At 43.7% G+C, this 20937-nt stretch overlaps 1 protein-coding gene across 6 annotated transcripts in view; it reads left to right on the top strand.

Moving 5' to 3' along the window:
* CARS2 (cysteinyl-tRNA synthetase 2, mitochondrial) overlaps positions 1-20501 on the top strand; it is a 50917-nt gene extending 30416 nt beyond the window's left edge. For all 6 annotated transcript variants that reach the window (XM_072994616.2, XM_020794309.3, XM_078391427.1 and 3 more), the window contains 5 exons: positions 4438-4576; positions 7931-8054; positions 10902-11000; positions 11596-11838; positions 20084-20501. In XM_072994616.2, coding sequence (XP_072850717.2) covers positions 4438-4576; positions 7931-8054; positions 10902-11000; positions 11596-11838; positions 20084-20152 — 674 coding nt within the window. In that variant the 3' untranslated portion in view covers positions 20153-20501. The remainder of the gene's footprint in view (positions 1-4437; positions 4577-7930; positions 8055-10901; positions 11001-11595; positions 11839-20083) is intronic.
* The last annotated feature ends 436 nt before the right edge of the window (positions 20502-20937 follow it).

The raw sequence follows: 20937 nt of genomic DNA, 5'->3' as shown, positions 1-20937 counted from the left end.
TTGTTCTTATTTAGAAATAAACTGTTCTGTAATACTATTTTCGTTACTCCTTTGTGATTTTCGGTTGTTTTACCACTTTTTTCTGTAATCTGCCCCCCTTCACCCTCCCTTCCTGCCTTTTATGGCCCTGACAGGGCTGTTTAAGAGGTTCACTTTGTGCACTAATAAGTTGCCTATTTCTGATGGCCACAATTCTTGTCTTTTTTGTTTGGGAGAATCGCACCAGCCAGCCACCTGCTCCTATTGTAAAAACTTTACTAAACAAGCCATCAAGCTCCGTCAGTAACACTTTAAATCTTTCTTGTGGGAGCAATCTCTTCGTCCACCATCCAAGATGGATGAGACTCAGGCTTCAAAACCGCCACCGGTTTCTTTAGTTACTAATTCCCCGTTACTGACTCCTAAATATAAGCCAAAATTGCCTAAGTCAAAGTCCCCCGGATCAACGTCACAATCAACCCCGACACAGAAAACTACTCTGAAACCGATTGGTATTTTTACTGTACTGCCTTATTCAGCCTTTGAGCCCCAAATCTTTGGGTTTCTCTGTGTCCGGGTGTGAGTCTGGATTAATATCTGTTCATGTTGATCCCAGTTCCTTTGCAGAAGAAGGCTAAACTCCACCACATTGAGGACACCGGCCGTTCCGATACTGTTCTCTCACAGCCCCCGATACTTTTGGGACTGTTGGTATCACGAGGCTCTTGGGCTCGATATCACCGGGCCAAACGAGTTACCGTTTATGAACCTCCTGTCTACTATGAACCGCCACCTAAACTGTATCGACATAGTCCGCACTAGTATTGGCAGCATGATACCAAATGTTATGTCGAACCCAAGCGTTTTCAGTATGCATTCTGTTATCTTTCAGACTCTTCGGAGTCCCCCTTGCCTCCTCGATACAATTGGAGCTACTACTATGACCAGTCATCAGACAATGAAGTGTTTCTCCCGCTTCGGCACCAAAGCTCCATAAGAAAACTCACAAACGGCATGCTTCAGCTGCCCCGGCTCCATTGACTTTGATACCTAAGAAACCAAAGCTGTCGGCCAAGCCCTCTATACTACAGGCTGATACAGCTGCTCTTTCTCAGGACCACTCATCATCCTTACAAGTCACCACGGCTTATAGTGGACCTCCGCCTGGTACCGTGGACTCTGAGAACCCTCAGAAGCGTAAGCCAGATCTTTCCATCCAATCGATACCTGGCAAGCGCGGTGCTGTGGCTTCTAAGCGCCACCAACCAGATGCCCCTCCTGATACGCCAACCTCTTCATATCAGCAGGGTTCCTCGCCTTCACCAGCGCATTCTTCGGACTCGGAGTCCTCTGATTCCATGGCCTTACAAGAATCACCCTCCAATCTTCTGACTCCCGATTACGATGTAGCTGATGCTAACCCTCCATCACCATCGGAGGATTTCTCCTCCTATTCTCAATTAGTTCTCTATATGGCCATGGACCTTGAGGTCCGGCAGCCAACCCAATCTGAATCTGACAAGGTATATGAGGATGTCGATGAGGATCAGACACCCCCACTTCATATGGGGTTCATTCTGTTGCTGCTCAAGCTTATTAAGCAGTCTTGGGCCAAACCATCTTCAGTACCTCAGATCTTTAGCAGAGTCGAGAATCTGTACAAGACCCACGATACTAACACTGTCCTGTGACCTGAGCGACACCTATTTTCATATCACCATCAGACAGGACCACTGCAAATTTCTTTGCTTCTCTCTCGGTCTGACCACCTACGAATTCAACGCCCTACCATTCAGTCTCTCCACTGCTCCACGAGTATTTATGAAATGCATGGCCCTGTAGCAGCGCACCCTCACACCCTAGGAATTTTGGTGTTTCCGTACATCGACGACTGGTTACTTGTGGCTCAGTCACACACGTACGCTCTGTAGGACATTGCTGTCACTCTTTACTGGAAGATCTGGGCCTCAAGGTCAGCGTCAACAAGTTAGTACTAACTCCCTCTCAAAGAGTCACTTACATAGGCGCGGTTCTACACTCACATCACACAAGGGCTTTTCTCCCTCGAAAACATGCAGTCAAGATACGTACTCTTGTCAGCCACTTCCAGCCTTATGTGCTGGCCACTGCTCATCAGGTACAACTCCTTGGTTTCATGGACTCCACCACATCCGTTAATCAGCATGCCTGACTGAAAATGCACTTGTTACAATTGTGGTATCTATCCATATTCGACCTGCTTCTTGACATACCCACTATGCTTCTACAAGTCACTCCTGAGCTTGCATCTCAGCAGATTTGGAGAAGCACCCTGGCCAATTTTTCCTTGGGTGACCGTTTGCACCTCTCCAATTGGCAGTTCAATTTACAACCAATGCCAGCACATTGCGAGGACCTTCGAGTTCATGCCACCTGGTCCCTTTATGAAAAAACTCTCCTCATCAACAACCTCGAATTGCTGGTGATCTTCAAAGCATTCTGCGCTTTGGAACCACTCATTATGGGTACCACAGTCCAGGTGACCATGGACAATATGACATCACTACTACATCAACAAACAGGGAGGTACACACACTCTACTCCTCTGTCTTGCCATCCAGTTTTGAGAGTGATGTCTGGATCACCACATTTTTCCTATAGCCGTCCACATTGCCACACAACACAACCAATTAGCAAACCTTCTCAGCAGGCTGAATTCTCAAATGCACGAGTGGTCTATCGACGACAACGTTTTTCTCCAACTTTGCAACAAGTGGGGTCATCCCGATATAGACATTTTCACCACAGCAATCAATGCAAAATGCAACCAGTACTTTTCCAAAGCGGGCATCAGCCGAGAGTCTCTCAGCGATGCTCTCATAGTGAGTTGGGCCATTTGCATCGTTTACCTCACCGATACCCCTTCTCCTGTGGACCATCGTCAAATTGAGACAGGACCGCTCGAATGCCATTCTGATCGCCCCCTGGTGGCTGAGGCAACCTTGGTTCACAATGTTCACATGGATGGTGAGCAGATGAGAAAGATGCCTTTCTCATCTGCTCACCTAAGAATCACGGGCAAACTTACCACCCCGACCTCCAATCCCTCCACCTAACAGCTTGGAGGATCCACCTCTGTAAACACCATCTTCACCCATACGAGGAAGCTGACCACAAATCAACTTTATGCTTACAAATGGTTTGCTTTCCAGAACTTTGCTTGTCAGAATGATCTCCCAATGGCTCCGACTACCCTCCGAGCAGTGTTGGCCTTTCTTTCTTATCTTTTTGACTGCCATGTCATTATCTACAATCAAGGTCTACATGCCCACTGTTGTGGCTTACCAACCACAGGACTCAGATACTGCCTTGTTATTCAGGCATCCCACGTTTAACTGGTTTCTACAGGGTGGGGCTAATCTCCATCTGTCCAGGCCCTCTCCAACACCACAGTAGTTGTTACACACTGTCCTCCGGCACTTGTCACTGCTGCCCTTTGAACCTTTTGCAACTTCCTCCAAGTGTTTGCTCTCCTTTGAAGTGTTGTTTCTCATAGCCATCACATCCGCCCAGATAAAAGTCACGCTGTATCCTGACATCTCTTTCCTTCCTAAGGTCGTTTCTGATTTCCACATCCACCACCTCATTCACCACATAGAGGGGCACAGGTGTCCCTCAAAACTCTCTCACGATGGATTGTGCAGACTATACAGCTCACTTATCAGCTTGCCCAAAAGCCTCTGCCTTCTGATGTCAAGGCTCACTCCACCAGGGCAGTGGCCACCTCCATGGCTTTTCTTCGAAGCGTACCTGTTCCAGATATTTGCAAGGCTGCCTCTTGGTCAACTCCATCGACATTTGCATCCTATTATTGTTTGGATGTATGGGCCAAGTCAGATGTGGCTTTCGGTCGTGCAATCTTGTCTTCGTTTTTACCGTGACATCCCTCCACCTGTACAGTAAGCTTGTTAATCACCAATTAGTGTGAATTCACAGAGACCACGAGGAAGAAAGAGAGGTTACTTACCTGTAACTCTGGTTCTTTGAGTGGTCATCTGTCAATTCACACTTCCCGCCAGTCCTCCCTTCTGTCCGTCATGTCTGTCTCATTATTTCAGGCAGCGGCGGGCTTTTTAGGAACTGAGGTAATCACCACGACAGGCGGGCCACGTATACTGGGCGGTGATCCTAGCAAGCAAGCAAGCACATGTTTGAGCTCTAGAATATTCCGGAGACCTCTGCACAAGTGCAGATCAAATCCATTACTGTGAATTCACAGATGACCACTCAAAGAACCATTGTTATAGGTAAGTAACCTCTCTTTTCTGTTGTTCCTAATATAAAACCTTTCAGTGTTGTTCCTAATATAAAAGCTTTCAATGTTTCTGGACATTGTCTAGAGGGGTGGGGTGAAAATCTAATGAATAAATAAATAAACATTTCTGAAGGTTTTATCTCTTGAAATATTGTCTCTTTTAGCTGTGGAATACAATGATGACAGCATGAATGGTGCAAAGAACACCCTTCAGACAATCAATTCTTTTGTGAGTAATGCTACTGCCTATGTGAAAGGCCACCTTCTCTGTGATGCCATTAGGGAAGATGTCCTGTGGGAGAGGTGAGTGTGTGTGTGTGATTGACCTGGCCTTCCCATGCAGAAGAATAAGATGGTAGCTTCCTGACAAGGATCTCCTTTAGAGAGAAGGTGGGGGTGACATTTTGAGGGTGCATCATGCCTTTGTTTCTGTCTTTCTCATTCCATACATAACTGGCACATCAAGGAGAAATGTTCCCTGCATGCTAGGTTTTGACTTCCTGGGTATTTTCTCCTGCTCTAGGGGAAGCATTCAAAAGTATCTCTTCCAGTTGTAGTCTTAAAAAGGTACAGTACATTTTGCTGCAAAATTCTTCTGTATAGGAAGCCTTGGCCTACAACTTACAGGTTACAGCAAGCGTCTGAATTCTGATGTGTGTTGCCATGCTTAGATATGAATGTTGTATTTTCTGAATTCCTATGTTTACATATATTAAAAACGCATTCATGTTACTGGAACTTTGTGTAGTGCTTGTTTTCAAGTTGGTCATGACACAAGAATATATATGTCTGATGGATGAAGTCTTGGTACTAAACCCAGTCACTAGTCCAAGATTTGCCTGCATTGAATGAGTGGAACTTGGTAAGTCAGCACTTATGTAAATCCTACCAGTTCAATGGTTCACCACTAACTTCCTTGGGTCCTTCTTAAGGAGAAAGGCAGGGTAAAAATATTTTAAATAAATAACAGATAAATATCTGGAATTAGCTATTTTGCCCTTGATGTTCATGTCATAAAAAAAAATACAAAGTATTAGGGTTGCTTCACACACTATGCAGACAATAACCTGGGACTGTCACAAAGAGTACACTCAACAGATAATTACACATTGTTTTAGTTCTTTCCTGAGTGTATGGGGACGGTGTGGTTTCTAGATATGGTCTCGCTTCATCCTTTATGCTTGTATGTCTTGGGTTAAAAACAAAACCCCAGATATACATCTAAACACGTAATTTGTGAAACAGTTTTATTCATGGTAAGTAAGGTCAGCAAATAAGCTTTGACTTCTTTCAGCTGTTTTTTTTATTTTTTAAAAGAACTGGTGTTATCCAAATAAATTCTGACTGATAAATTCAGTTACCTTTGATTAATAAGTGATGAAATGTGAATACACCTGCACAGGAAAACAGTATTTTTAGATTATATACTATGAATCATTTCAGGCTGCATCTCAGATGAAGCATTCCTCTGTATGAAAGGAAGAGGAGTGCCCTTTCTAGGAAGCTGGTATTTAATCACTTTCACTTAAAATAGCCTCCTAACACTTGGCTTTTGTGAGAGTGGTTAAAAGCCAAGTCAGAGATAAAAAATATACAGGATTGTGATTTTTAAAGACTGAAAATCACACCTTTCCTTTTAGTTTCACTTTATAGTTAGTGTCATCAAAAAGGTAGCGATAAGAATCCCAAGACAGCGAAAACAAAGAATCTGTTTTCTGACAAATTGATGCATTAATTACACTGTTTAACAAATCAACTAGACATTTTTCCTTGATACTTTAGTATGTTGGATAATGTAATGAATAATATGGAAGTTCGTCCACGTTGACTGGCCAACAGTGTCAAAGACACAGCAGATAAGGCAGCTTTGCTAATCTGTCACTGAGACTTGCTGAGGGCATTAATTCTAACTGGCTAGAATTTTTTTTCAGACTTGTTAGCTATTTTAAGTAGGTAGTCATCCGGGCTGCCATATATCTAAGTATACTGTGTGAGGGAGCTATATATAAAATCTTGAGATGCCTGACCACCCCATCTGTGGTCAAGATTTTTAGAACTCTGCTCCTAATTCCATGTCTACCTAGAATTCAGTGTAAGGGAGGTATGTCCTGAGTTAAAGCCATATTTTAACCCTACCTGTTCTTTTAAATTTTTTATTTCAGTTGTTTTGCTTTTTGTCAGTGAGCACTACTTGTGCAGTTTTCATTTAATAATGAAAAGAGTGAAGTCAGGCATAATATAAGGCAATCATATCATTTTTATTGATTCATCATTTGCTTGTGGATCAAAATCTGTTTTATCATACTATGAAAAATATATTCCCCTGAACATCAGGTTCTGATTGTTTATAATTCTTTTTCCAATAATACACAAATATCTGATATTCCTCAGGAAATGGATTTACTGTATAGATTCACTCTCCTTGAATTTAGTGTGATCTTCACTGATACTAATGCCTTCTTGTGACTTAATGAATCAAATCATGACACTAAGAATTACATTAGACCTCTGGTAAATTCAGTTACTACTGTTTTGGGGGACTAATAAATTAAATGTTGCCCGTACAGTACTTGAATGTCATTCCTGATCCTAGTTAAAGATCCCAATGATGCAGGTGCAGGATCTCTTCCGACTTCTACTCCTAGAATAGTAGTGGTTGTTGCTATATGCAGTCAAGTTGTTTCCAGTGTATGACAACCCTCACAAGGTTTTGAGGCATGTGAGATGCTCAAGGAGTGATCTGTCATTGTCAGCCCCAACTAGTTTCCATGACCAGACAGGGATTTGAACCCAGGTCTTTTGAGTCTTAGCCCAATACACTATCTGCTATATAACACTGGTGTCCTTGATCCGGATCTCGGTACTATTTGTTTAAACCTGAGCCTGACCTAGTAGAACATCAAGTGCCTGAAGAGGGCAGGCTGTGGGGAGGTAAGCCTCAGACTCTGGGGACGTTTGGCATCTCCCGCCTGTGTCTCCCTTTTGACAGTCATCACCACTTTCAAAGAGAGTAGGCATACCTGAGTTTAAAGAAACAAGCCTGTTGCCGTGTTTAATTTGGAGCTTGAAAGATTTTAACTTGAAAACATACTACTTAAAATAATTACTTGCTAAAAAGAAAAGTCACACGATCCATTTACAAAGTCTGGGGGCAAAGGGGTGGGTATTGGAAAAAGAGAGAGAGCATTGACTACAAGCATCCAGTTATTTGTAACTAGTGACTACAAAGCTGTGGCAGAGGTACTACATAATATGAACATTAGTGGAGGAGCAGGGTCCGCTCTGGAAACCGAAGAGTGATGTAGGACTCCACAGGAGGGATGACATCAACAAAGCTTTCTCTCTTGAGAATGTTAATGTCTCCCCTCCCAGCTCTTAACAGAGATTGAACAATTTAATTTTTGTTCACCATCACAGTTAGCTCCAACCAGTGTCTAGTACCTTTACTCCCCATGGCAGTTTAAACATGCACCTGCCTTTCTCATGAAGGAGTTGGACATTGGTTCAACCATCTTAAATAACTGTGAGAAAATGTGTGTGTCTCTTTCTGTGTGTGTATGTCTGTACGAGTACTTCACTAGTGGGTTGGCTTACAATTTTGATAATTGAGGTTCTGTTTCTTTCTGTTATCTGGAAATCTTTGCTTCTCCCCTCAAGCCTGGTCGCCACAAAAGCAACAGTAAAGGAGGCCTGTGCCGATGACTTCGACACCCCTAGGGCTGTTGGTGCAATTATGGACCTCATTCACCATGGCAACAGACAGCTTAAGGCCGTCACTAAGGTAACGCATCAGGGTACAGAGATCAGAAAGCGTCAGTTTTCTGCACTTACAAACTGACAGATAGGTTTATTATGTTCCTCAGAGAAACTGGTAGGAAAAAGAGGCAAATGAATTTCCTGCCTCTGTCAGGCGTTTATTCAGAGTTTCTTTCCAAAGGGTTAAACTGGTCTTGTTGTCCTTTGCAGTACTCAGCTTACAAAATGGTGCTTCCAGGCTAGCCTTCCCCCCGCCCCCCGTTGTGTATGGTTTACTCCTCAATTAATTTCTCAAGAAGCTTGAGTCTGTTGAAACTTCCTGTGTTTCTTTGTTCATTTCCCCCCTCCCTGCCCCAGCCGAATGGTTTATTGTGATATTGTGATTTTTTCAGATTTTCCCCTAACATTGCAGTTGTTGTATCCACCTTTCAGGTGGAAATGGGTTTAGCAATATAGTCTCAGCTGGTTGGAAATGGTGGTCTTTTTGTATGGTTAGTAAATATATTGGACATCCCCTGCCACTTCACTGTTGCCCGCCTGCCCACCTGTCTACTCTGGCCTTCAGCATGTGAATGAGGGCACTCCCGTTAATATACCCATACCTTTCTTGGCAAGGATAAGGGTAGAAGGGTGCCCTTTGTTCCTGACCTTTTCTTTCCCCAGTCCAGGGAGGAGATGGCCCATGCTGTCTTCTCCTGCTCTTGGTCTTACACAGCCTTATGAGGCCAGGTCCTACAGCCTCAATGGAGGCAGCAGTGAGGACAGCTGGGTCTGATTCCTCCCGTAAAGCAACTTGGTGGACTAACACTGTGGTGCCAAAAGCAGCAGGAGTACAGTAGCAGAGAGGACATGGGAACTAGAAGGAGCTGGGCCCTGCTAGACTTGGAATTCTGGAGCACCTGTCCAGGGGAGAGATGGGACACCTGGTTCTTGTTGCTCACCTTTCTGACTGGACAAGCCTGTTTGTAGACGTCGAAGGAGAAACTGGGACGAACCTCCTGGGAAAGCCACTGTCCTTGTTTCTTGACTTCCCAATGAACATAACAGCAAAATCATTGTTGTTCATGCAGAAGAACTAGCTAATGCACAATTGGCAGCTTACTACTAGCAAAAACCAGATTTTTTCCCCAGAATGGTGTAAGGTGTGTCATGAGGTCTACAGAAAGAGCAGAGTTTGATCAGGGGTAACATGGCATGAGCAGAACGATTTCCATTCGGACAGGGTACCTTTTGGATTCCCAACTACATGTATAAAACACAGAAAAATGGCCGATGATTCATTGGGATCTGTCCACCCACTTACACATCACAGCCATTACAGCTGTGTTGGCATTGTTTCTTCAACAATATATTTATTAAATCTGATTATATATACAATGCTGAGTATTGTCAGGGCATAATGTTAGTCTTGAGGGACATGGTGCTGCAGGTTAAACCGCAGAAGCCTCTGTGCTGCAAAGTCGGAACGCCAGCAGTCGTAAGATCGAATCCACGTGACGGAGTGAGCTCCCATTCTTTGTCCCAGCTCCCGCCAACCTAGCGCTTCGAAAGCATGCAAATGCAAGTAGATAAATAGGTACCACCACGGTGGGAAGGTAACGGTGTTCCGTGTCTAGTCGCACTGGCCATGTGACCACGGAAACTGTCTTTGGACAAACGCTGGCTCTACGGCTTGGAAACGGGGATGAGCACTGCACCCTAGAATCGGACACAACTGGACAAATTGTCAAGGAGAACTATTTATTTATTTGTTTGTTTGTTTGTTTATTTATTTATTTATATCCCGCCTATCTGGTCGTTATGACCACTCTAGGTGGTTTTTACCTTTACCTTAAGGTTAGTATTTCCAGTGCAAATTTGCATCTTTTCCTGTATTTGCATTACAGTTGAAGTTGACTGGACTGATGCTGATGTCATTTTTACCATAAGTCTAATGATTTGTCCCAAATGGCCACCAAGACCAGACCCCTGAAGTTTCTGTTCCAAATCAGTAAACTTGAGCACCTTTTCTTGAGCTACTGAATAAAACAAATCCCATTTTGGCTGGCTTGAAACACAACACTATATAGTTAGTTTGATGAATATCTGTTGGTATGCAGTCCATCATATCTGACATTATTCGTTCTGATATCTTGCCTGCTATACTGATCTCTTAGAATTATCATCTTCACTTCGATATCCACTCCCATCTATTTTGCCTGAGGTCCATTACATAATCAAGACTGCATTGTTTCGGTCTGTTATGAAATCAGCCCCCTCGCTCCTATATTGAACTTTTGAAAATCCTGCACGAAGACCTTGCACACAACACTGCACGCAACACCTTATTTGGATACTGTGCAGAAATGACAGGATCTGTTGTGAAGGACAACCGTGTCTTTATACAGTACAGTACACACGTCTAGTCTCTTTTTGTAATTATTCTGTGTTGGTGAAAACTGTTGGAACCTGAGTATTTGACAAAAGTTATCTATCAGTATTTGTAGCTTCCATTCCGTACATCCTGGATTTTCCTTTTCCTCTTGCAATAAAGTTGTTTTAAAACTTTTTTTTTTAAAAAGCCCTTTTCTGTATCAGTTACTGTTCATCTTGATGATACTTGGAGACTTGCTTTGCTACAAGATACATTTTCTGTTCTTAAAATATTGTGGCAGTAGTACTTTATGGCCAGTTATTGCAGTTAAGAGTTCTTTGCTGTGAAAAATAAGAGGGTTTAGGAAAGGTTTCAGATAATGAGATTTCTGCACTGCTGCCTTCTGCAAGCAGAGAAGGGCGTGCTTTCATCTTTTGTTCATGTGCAGAGAAGCGTTGGTCGCTGGAGGGAACTGTTAAAAGTTACATCAGCTCTTTTTGTGTGTGTGTTTGAAATCAGGAAACTGGATCTGCTAGAAGCTCTGTTGTGTTTGGAGCCATTGTTTCCTATATAGTGGAATTTCTTAACACAGTTGGGATCACACTTTCTGAAAGACAGGTAAGAGACTACCATAAAGGTATATTCAGGGTAAATGCAGACTTGTCTGCTGTAGAGTTAAAACACCAAGCCTCTAACGATTTGCATGTGTGCCTCAAAAGAATTGCACTCTCGAGAGCCCCCCCCCCTTTATCATGGGCATAAGAACTGTGTGTGTAAGTCCATGAACTTGTTGCTGCTCTTCCCAACCAAGCACTGCCTTCTCTGATCAGCAACAGCTCGCCCACATTTTAAGTAGATGCCTTGAGATCCTCTTTTGCTGAAGGGTGAATTCTGGACGTTTTGCATGAAGAGTTCGCTAAGAGCTCCCTAGCCATGTATCTCCATAGTGAAAATGCCCACCTGTACAGTCTTCCCTTTCCCTGACTTACATGTAAGTTACATGGCGTTTGCTGTGTCCAAGGCAGCTTCTCTTTTATTCAGAGATCATGTCATGAGTAAAGTGAGTCTTAGTTGCAGTTGAGAAGACACTGCAGAGATTGTAAGATTCCACACCCTGGGCTGTTCACTGTCTGTTGTATATATAACCTGGGCTCCCGTGCAGGAGTATATATGGGTGTTGGGCTGAGTTTGATTTTATCTTTATGAACTTCAGGTTGTGGCAGAAAGCAAACATTCAGCCATGTTGCCCAGCATCCTAGATAAGTTTGTCAGCTTCCGAACCAAAGTGCGCAATTTTGCCCTCGCTACCCCTCCTGAAGGCACCGTCGCATTGTCAGAAGGCGCAGAGCAGCAAAAGAAAGAGGAAAGGCGGCGGCTGTTGCAGGAAAGAGCTCCCCTTCTCCAGGCATGCGACAGTCTTCGTCAAGACCTAGCGCACTATGGAATCAGCATAAAGGTTTGCCATCCTTCCACCCAAATGCTAGACATTTTGATTATTTCACCTCCGTGGGATGTCTTAGGGAGAGGGCTTGCGTTCCTACTTTTTCTTCACCTCATGAACAGTGAGCTCTCATCTTTGTGCCACGAATGGTTCTAAGGGAATGGAAGGTCCCGTTGGTTTATGTTGGACTCTCACATTTTCAGAACTCGGAAAAAATTACTTTTTTTTCCTTTTTAACTTGGAGAAGACTTCGGTGACAGGTTGGCTGGGAGTTTGTAGTTTTAGTCCTAAAAAACAAGTCTCAAAATGTGCCTGATACAACCGAGCTATCCCTTGAGCCACCCTTGAGCTGTATTTACTATAGTTCAAAGCGTAAGAAAAACTATTGAAATTAGAGAGAATCTGTTCTTAGGAAGTCCCACTGAAACATTAAAAGTACTGTACTCAGAAACTCTTGCACTTGAACCATGAAAAGCAAAATAATGGTAGATATAGAGAAAGGGATCTATTATGTTTATTTGTACCAAAAGTCCTAAAGGTAAAATTTTTTTAAAAAGCCAGCAACCTGTGGGCAAAGTCAGCTTTGCTTATCAATTTGATGGTGAGATGGAGAGTCTTAACAACTCGGAGCAAGCACTGTGCTCTCATCCCACTGGATCTGAAGAGAAACCTTTCATTATAAACCAATACTGTTGCTGAGCTTCTCTGGAGAACAGAAAGCTACTACTAATCTAGCCAATTCTTCGTGGTCTTTGTGAATGCACACTAATGGGTTAATCTGCGCCTGCACAGAGGTTTCCAGAATCTTCTAGAGCTTAACACTCGTTTGCCAGAACTGCCCCCCAGTACACGTGGTGCACCCGGCCTTGCTAGTGTCTCAGTTCTTTTTAGCTGCCGCTGAGGTTCCTTCTCTCAGACGAACTATGTTTACCTCCTGCTTTGAAAAAGGAATTTTCTCATTAGAGATCTTTGGATAGTGAGATTCTTTGTTCTTTCCTTCTGCTGCCCTCCCCTTTCTTTATTTTTAAAGTTTTTATGGCCTCTGGACCATTTAAACGGTGCACTTTGTGCCCCAATAAAATCGCATTCACCGACGGCCATGATTTTTCCTGCCTTTTTTGTTTGGGCAAAGCTTACCAACCAGTTTCTTGCCTTTTTTGTAAAAAGTTTACAAAACAGGCACTTAAGCTAAGGCAGCAACACCTACGATCTTATTTGTGGGAACGTTCCCTTCATCCCATACCGACTATGGAACCTGCACCCCTTTCTCAGGTTCAATTGGTTTCCCCAGGAGCTGCGGTTGCATTTTCAACGAAATCAAAATCTAAGCCTAAGACCGTCACTAAGTCTACCACGGGTGCTTCGGCACCGAAGTCTATATCAGTACTGAAGTCTACTCTGGTACCGGACAAACAGTCCAAACCAAAGAAGCCAAAGAAATCTTCCTCTGATTCTCGATCCTCCAAAGACCAGAAGGACAAGACAACCTCTTCCATCCAGTTACAAGAGCAGCAAACTATTTGCCTCGATTCCATATCTGTGGAAGATGAAGATTATCTGCCTCCACCTTCAGGCCAACCACCTTGACCTCTCTTGGCTCAGTCCCCCTTGTGGGCTAATACCTCGGCTGGTTTACAGTACTGCCTCGTTATGACCACTCGAGCCCTTCGGGTTGCTCTGTCTCTGAGTGTCAGTCGGATTCAGCTTCCATCGCTGATCCTCAACCTCTGTGCAAGCGGACCCAAAAGGCACATCATACACCAGAGGCTGGTCCTACTGATGTCGACACTCCACTTCCATAGACGTCAACAGGATTACTTGCATCCCATGATTTGCTTTCATGGCACCGTCATGCTAAGAGGGTTACCCTCTATGAGCCACCGGCATATTATGAGCTCCCGCCACACCGATACCATCACTGTCAATACTGGTACTGGCGCCCCAATAGGGAGGTCTATATGGAGCCTAAGCACCTTCAATACTCCCACTACTATTCCAATTCTTGTTCTGAATCTCCTCTTCCATAACAACCGCGATACCATGATCAGTCCTCCTCGGCAGATGACTCCTCGATATCAGTACTGATACCGAGAGCTCAGAAGTCCTCCAGACAGAGGAAGCATACCTCACCTCCTTCCTTTACTACACTGGTACTAAAATGTGTTAAACCATCCTCCAAGCACTCGGTACCACGCCCTGAACCCACTGCCCATTCACAGGTTTGCCCATAATCAGTTAAAGTCACCATCACTTATGCTGGTCCTTCACCAGTATCTCATGAGACTGCTCATGCTTATTGATCTAATCGAGCTAAGCCACATAAATTACCATTTGGGAGCCAGCTCTTAAACAGGCATCAACCAGACAAACCACTGCACCAGTTGATAGAGTTAATGACCCGTCTTCAGATCATTCTGTGTCCTCACCATCAACGGATTCTGATACCTCTGACTCCATGGTACTCCCGAAGTCTCCTTCTAATCTGCCTACCCCTGACTCTGATGTCACCAATGTGAAACCTTCCTCTCCATCAGAAGACTGATGCTGCTTTGAAGCACATGGCCACAGCTGTTGCCCTTCGAAGACATGCTTGGCTCCGCTCAGCCCATATCTCAAATGATTCTCGCATGTGGATTGAGGATCTACCATTTGATGGAGTTGGCCTTTTCGACACCAGGACCAATGAGATCCTTGATAATCTCCAAAAAATGAGGAAAACTGCAAGATCTTACAATACTCAACCTTATTACAGGCCCCAGCATTACCAATGGCGTTGCCTATATCCTTACCAGCAATACAGATCCTTTTCTGATAAACAGAGATACTTACCACAAGCTACAGTACATCTACGTTCCAGACTTGCCATTCCGCTCAGCATCCCTGTCAGTATTTTCGTTGCCCTGCCAAAAAACCAAAGCAGAGTCTTTGACTTTCAAGTCACCCGGTCTCTCCCACTCCACTTACCACATCCTCATCAAACTCACCTCGCTGCCCATTTTTCATCATGGGCTGCCATCACCACCAACAAGTGGGTCCTCACTATCATTGCCACCAGTTACGCCATAGAATTTGCTGTCCTCCCACCTCCGAGGAGAGTCCTCACTCCATCATCCCATGTTCTCAGCCTAGAAGTTCAATCCCTTCTCTCAAAAGATGCTATTTCACCCGTCACCTCACCAGACGCCAACCTCATTTTTTTCTCGAGATACTTCACGGTACCCAAGAGAGATGGTAGTCTCCTCCCTATCCTCGACTGAAGAGACTTGAATTATTACATCTTTCAGCAACACTTCCACATGGTTACTCTAGAATGCATCTTACCTCTTCTCCAGGGCGACGTTTGGTTCGCTGTCATTGACCCAACCAATGCCTATTTTCACATTAATATACACCAGGATCACAGAAAGTTTCTCAGTTTCTCTCTCCAAAATACTGTCTACGAATTCAAGGCCCTTCCCTTCAGCCTTTCTACTGCTCCCTGCGTCTTCACAAAGTGCATGGCTCCAGTAGCAGCCTATCTCTACACTCAAGGAATTTCCATCTTCTCATACATTGACTGGCTACTGGTGGCCCCCTCCTTTCTTCAAGCACTACCCTTTCCCTCCTCAAGAACCTGGGACTACAGGTCAACAGGGCCAAATCCACCCTTACACCTTCACAGCGGGTGAACTATATAGGCGCAGATCTAGATTCCTGCGAAGCGCAAGCCTACCTTCCCCAAGACCATGCTACAAAGATCCATGCTGCCCTTCAGTATTTTAAGCCACACACATTAATCACTGTGCTTCAGACCCAGCACCTCTTTGGACTCATAGCATCTACGTTGGTCATCCAGCACACCCGCCTGAAAATGCGTTCCTCAGGCTTGGTACTTGTCCCTCTTCAATCCCATGTCAGACCCACCCTCCATGTTATTGAGGGTTACCCCAGAACTTGCAGCACAGCTCCAATGGTGGAACACGCCAGCCAATCCTTTCATGGACAGACCCTTTGCACCTCTCCAACTTACCATACAGATAACAACTGATGCAAGCCCGACAAGATGGGGTGTTCACTGCAGTGGACTGAGCTTTCACGTTCTTATATGGTCTCCCTCCAAGAAACTGCTTCACATAAACAACTTAGAACTTATAGCCATATTCAAGGCTCTGTGCACATTCAAACCATTGGTCACCGGCACCACTGTTCAGATTATGACAGACAACACCATGGCCATCTTTTATCTCAACAAACAGGGCAGGACACATTCTCTTCCCTTGCTTTCCCTCACCGTTCAGCTCTGGGAGTGGTGTCTTGAGCACCACCTATTCCCAGTAGCAGTTCATATCTCCACTCAACACAATCGTATAGTGGATTCTCTCAGCAGATTCGGTTCGCAAACACACGAATGGTCCCTCAAAGACTCCATCTTTCGTCAACTAACCACTGTATGGGGACAACCACTCATAGGCATCCTTCAGTCTCGAAAGACTATGGTAACGTGCTCTGTATGGAGGACTTGGAACAGCGTCTAGTGTGGCTGAGGAGGCCAATTCGAGAGTGACAATCCCTTCCACACTGAAGACAAATCCAATCGGTCCCCTGTCCAGCTCCCTGATTGTGCTGCTTTTGTAGCTGCCTCTTTGCCTCGGCCTGCTGGACAAGGGTCTCTTCAAATTGGGGCATTTTCCCATCAAGAGACAACACAAAATGTCCCCTCTACTGCTCCAGGGCAGGGATAGGCCCGGCTCCATCAGAGACACTCTGATGAGACCATGGACATCAGGTCTAGTTTAGACCTCTAATCCCTCTGCTCCCAAGGACTATTGTAAAACTGCGTCAGGAGCGGTCCAATGCAATCCTCATTGCCCCGTGGTGGCCGAGACAACCATGGTTCACCATGCTCCGCTCCATCTCCATAGACTTCCCCCATCTTCCTCCAATAAAACCCCACCTTCTCACCCAGAATCGGGGTCAAACCTTTCACCCAGATCTTCTCGCACTCCACCTAACAGCATGGAGAATTCACCCTCGGTAGCTGCCATCCTAGCACAGGCTAGGAAACATGCTACCATGTAGCTGTACTCTTATAAATGGGCTACCTTTCTTAAATTTGTAGATCAGCGTCATCTCCCAGCTGCGCCTACAACTCTTCACACCGTGCTACAATTCCTTACCTCTTAAGCAAACATTTGTCCTTGTCTACTATCAAGGTCTATCTCTCCGCTATAGTAGCTCATCAGCCGCATGACTCTGAAGCATCTTCCCTCTTTCATCATTACTAAAACTTAAACAATTTCTTAAGGGGGTCTCCAGTCTACAACCGACCAGACCACACCTCCCTCTCCAATGGTCACGACATACTGTTCTACAAAGCCTAATGGTGCAGCCTTTTGAACCTCTCGCCACAGTGTCCGATCACCTTTTTGCTTACAAGACCCCCTTCCTTGTGACCATTACTTCTGCTTGTAGAGCTTCAGAACTTTCTGCGCTTAGAGTCGACCCTCCTTTTCTGCAAGTTTACCCGGACAAAGTCACTCTTTATCCCAATATTTCCTTTCTTCCAAAGGTTGTTTCTGAGTTCCACCTTAAGCAATCCATCATTTTACCTACCTTTTCCCATCACCTGTTACTGACTTGGAGCGTTCTCTCCACCTCTTAGACATTAGGCGAGCATTGGCCTTCTATGTTTTAAGGACCGTCTCTTTCCACAAATCCAAGAGACTTTTTGTTTCTCAGCACTTACCACACAGAGGATGCTTTATCTCCTCCCAAACCATCTCTAAGTGGCTTGTATCAGCCATTCGCCTAGCATATCAGCTGGCTAAGAAGCCTCTTCCAGTTGGAATTAAGGCTCATTCTACAAGGGCAGTGGCTACTTCGGCAACATTCCTCAGAGGCATTTCTGTCCCTGATATCTGCAGGGCTGCTACGTGGTCCATGCCATCCACCTTTGCCTCTCATTACTGCTTGGACCTCTGGGCTAAGTCGGATGCTGCATTTGGACAAGTGGTCCTGTCGTCTGTTCTTCCATGACGTCCGTCCTCCGGTCGGGTATGTTTGTTAATCACCCATTTGTGTGCATTCATAGAGACCATGAAGAAGAAAGAGAGGTTACTTACCTATAACTCTGGTTCTTCGAGTGGTCATCTGTCAGTTCACACTTCCTGCCCGTCCTCCCCTCTTTCCATCACGCCTCTCTCTCATTTTATTCAGCGGTGGGCACTGAGGCACTAGCCAGGATGGGCGGACTATGTGCGCTAGGGGTGGTGGTCCTGGCGAACAAGTGTTTAGCTCTGGAAGATTCCAGAAACCTCTGCGCAGGCACAGATTAATCCATTAGTATGAGTTCATAGATGACCTCTCGAAGAACCAGGGCTACAGCTAAGTAACCTCTCTCTTTTTTTAGAAATAAAAAAGCAGGGTCAGGGAGATAAAGCGCACAACAACTGGTTGCACTGTATGTGAAGTTAACCTGGGTCTGAAATGGATTAGGTTGGATTTTATTTTTATTTTTTGTAAGTTTTACAAACTTTGAAACATTTCCTGGGGTCCACAACAATCCCATGGGTTTAAGAGGGTTAAGAGGGCATGAAGTGTTCTGCTTCTGGTTTGTCTTATTAGTCTTTGTATTACTGTGACCCTGCTTATTATTCTTAGTAAGGCTGTTTAGTAACATAGTGAGTTAGGTATCTGGCTGTGGAACCAGATTTTGGGAGTTCAGTTCCCCACTGTGCCTTCTCAGAGAAGAGCCAGACAGTGTAGTCTTGAGTAAGCTGCACAGGCCAAGAGGACCCCAGAAAAAGCGCATGGTAACTCACTTCTGAATCCTTCATACCTAGAAAACCTTGGGAAGGGTTGCCATAATTCTGAATTAATTTGATTGCATATAATTATTATAAGACAATTTACTGAGGTAGCTACTATGACTGCAACATGTTATTTGGATAATTCTATTTTCAAAACACAGATTACTTTAAAATCTGCTTGACAAAGTACACTTAATGCAGTTCTCATTCATTTATTATTTTTTATGCAAGTACATGGAAAGACTTGAAATGGAAAATGCCATCTTGGGTGGGTAACAAGTAGAAAAAAGGTTGGTTGCTGATCTGGAGCCGTAATTCCCTAAGTATCCCAGGAACTGTCATAATCTCTTCTAGGATGCTTCGGTAAAGGCATATTTTTAAAGACAATGTATTTTTTTTTCTTTCATAGATTTGTTCAGCTAATTCAGGGTGGCAGATAAGTAGATTGGGTTCCCGTTAGTTCGTGGGATAAATTGTGATAAAACAGAGCCACTTGTTTAACCATAACAAGGATCTCCCAGCAGCTCCTAAAACTGAAGGGAACTTGTACTGGATTTCAGTATAAGGAAATTAATTGTGAATCCTGTGCTGTTTCTGAAAACAAGAAGCCAACTGCCCTTAAATCTTAAGTTCATCATCTCCCTTCTTCACTAGTGGGTAGATATTGAGGTTCAAGTAAAAAATGTCAAGCTTGAGCCTGATTTAACTGATTTATCAACTAATACAACTGTTACACCAGTTTGAGGGGAAGTTGAAGAGGCGCCTTCTTAGTACAAGGGCTAGGCAAGGTGTAGGCCTCCATGCATTGTTGGGCTGCAACTCCCACTGTTTTTCACCCCTGGTTCCATGGCTGCAGGGTGGATGACTGTTTCAGTCTAACAGCATCTGGAGGGGTACATGTTCCTCACCCCAGTTTGGAGTAAACAGGACCCTGAACCAAATGGAATAATCCTGTGCACATATATTTTCCAGTAGGCTGTGCTGAAATCTTTAAAAACATGGTTGTTCATTCAGGCCTTCCCTCCAGCCAACTCTTAATTTTTTTCCCTTTTCTTTCTCTTACTTTCCTATTTTTTTTATTGTAGCTGTTACTGAATCAGCATATATTTTTCTGTGTTTTATTGTCTGTTTTTGTATGGAAGCCGCCTAGAGTGGACTGGTAGGCCAGATAGGCGGGGTGGGCAAATAAATAAATAAATAAATAAATAAATAAATAAATAAATAAATAAATAAATAAATAAATAAATAAATAAATAAATAAATAAATAAATAAATAAATAAATTCAGACTAAACAAGTCTAGGATCAGAAGTGGGGGAAGTTACTTTTTTTGGACTACAGAACAGCCATGGGCCATGTTGTCTGGTCTATTTCATTCCCTTTCTAGGCTTGGGTACTAATATTCCAAATACAAATTTGAGTTGTAGAAGTACAGTATAATAAAGGTTTGTATCTTTTTCTTTTTGTTCACAGGACAGAAGTACCACATCTACATGGGAATTTGTAGAGCCTAGCAAAGAACTGGAGAAGAGGCAATACTAACAAGGACATTTGGAGTGGTTTAATATAACCGATTCAAAAAATCTTAACTGAGAAGATCCTCTTCTTAAATTTTTTGACTTCATATTGAAGTACCTTCAGTGTTTTCTACAATTTCCTGACCGAAATATCAAGCCCAGAAGCAACCTGGTATCTGTAAAGAATTAGAATGTGGGAAAAGAGCAAGCATCAACACATTCTCCCTAAGTATAACTTTCCTATGCTCTTGGTTATGAAGACCCTCCATGATTTTGTGTGCTTCGCCACCTCCATGATTATTAAGTCATTTTATCTGAGTCTTTCATTAAAAAAAATAATAAAAAAATAAAAATGTAATTGACTGCACTAATAACATTAGAGATGAATTGCTTTGTTGTGCTGTCCCCCAAAATGTTGCCTCCATTTACTGGAAATAGAATGTATCTGGGCAGCTGTAGTTCTGATCAGCCTCTCTTATAAACTGTTTGTGGCTCTTGAAAGACAAAGTTGAGCATAGCACAACTTAAAGAACTAGGATTCTCATGAAAGCAGAAACTCCAAGAGGCAAGGTGCTGAATCATACATCTTTTTTATATTTTAAGAACTGTAAAGTTTGATGGAAGAATGACACGTTGAGCCGTAGATCCTATAAATATTGTATATATCCTCTTCTCGGGCCTGGCAGTGTTCCAAGGGACATTCAAGCTTGTTGAAACACTTCAAATTAACAGATACTGAAAAAGCATTTTAAAAATTATTTGCTGGCCACAGAGTTGATCTCCTAAAATACCTAAACGCAAAGCAACCTT

Source organism: Pogona vitticeps, chromosome 3 (genome assembly GCF_051106095.1).
Source record: "Pogona vitticeps strain Pit_001003342236 chromosome 3, PviZW2.1, whole genome shotgun sequence".
Lineage (NCBI taxonomy): Eukaryota > Metazoa > Chordata > Lepidosauria > Squamata > Agamidae > Pogona > Pogona vitticeps.
This window is presented reverse-complemented; position numbering and strand designations above follow the sequence as displayed.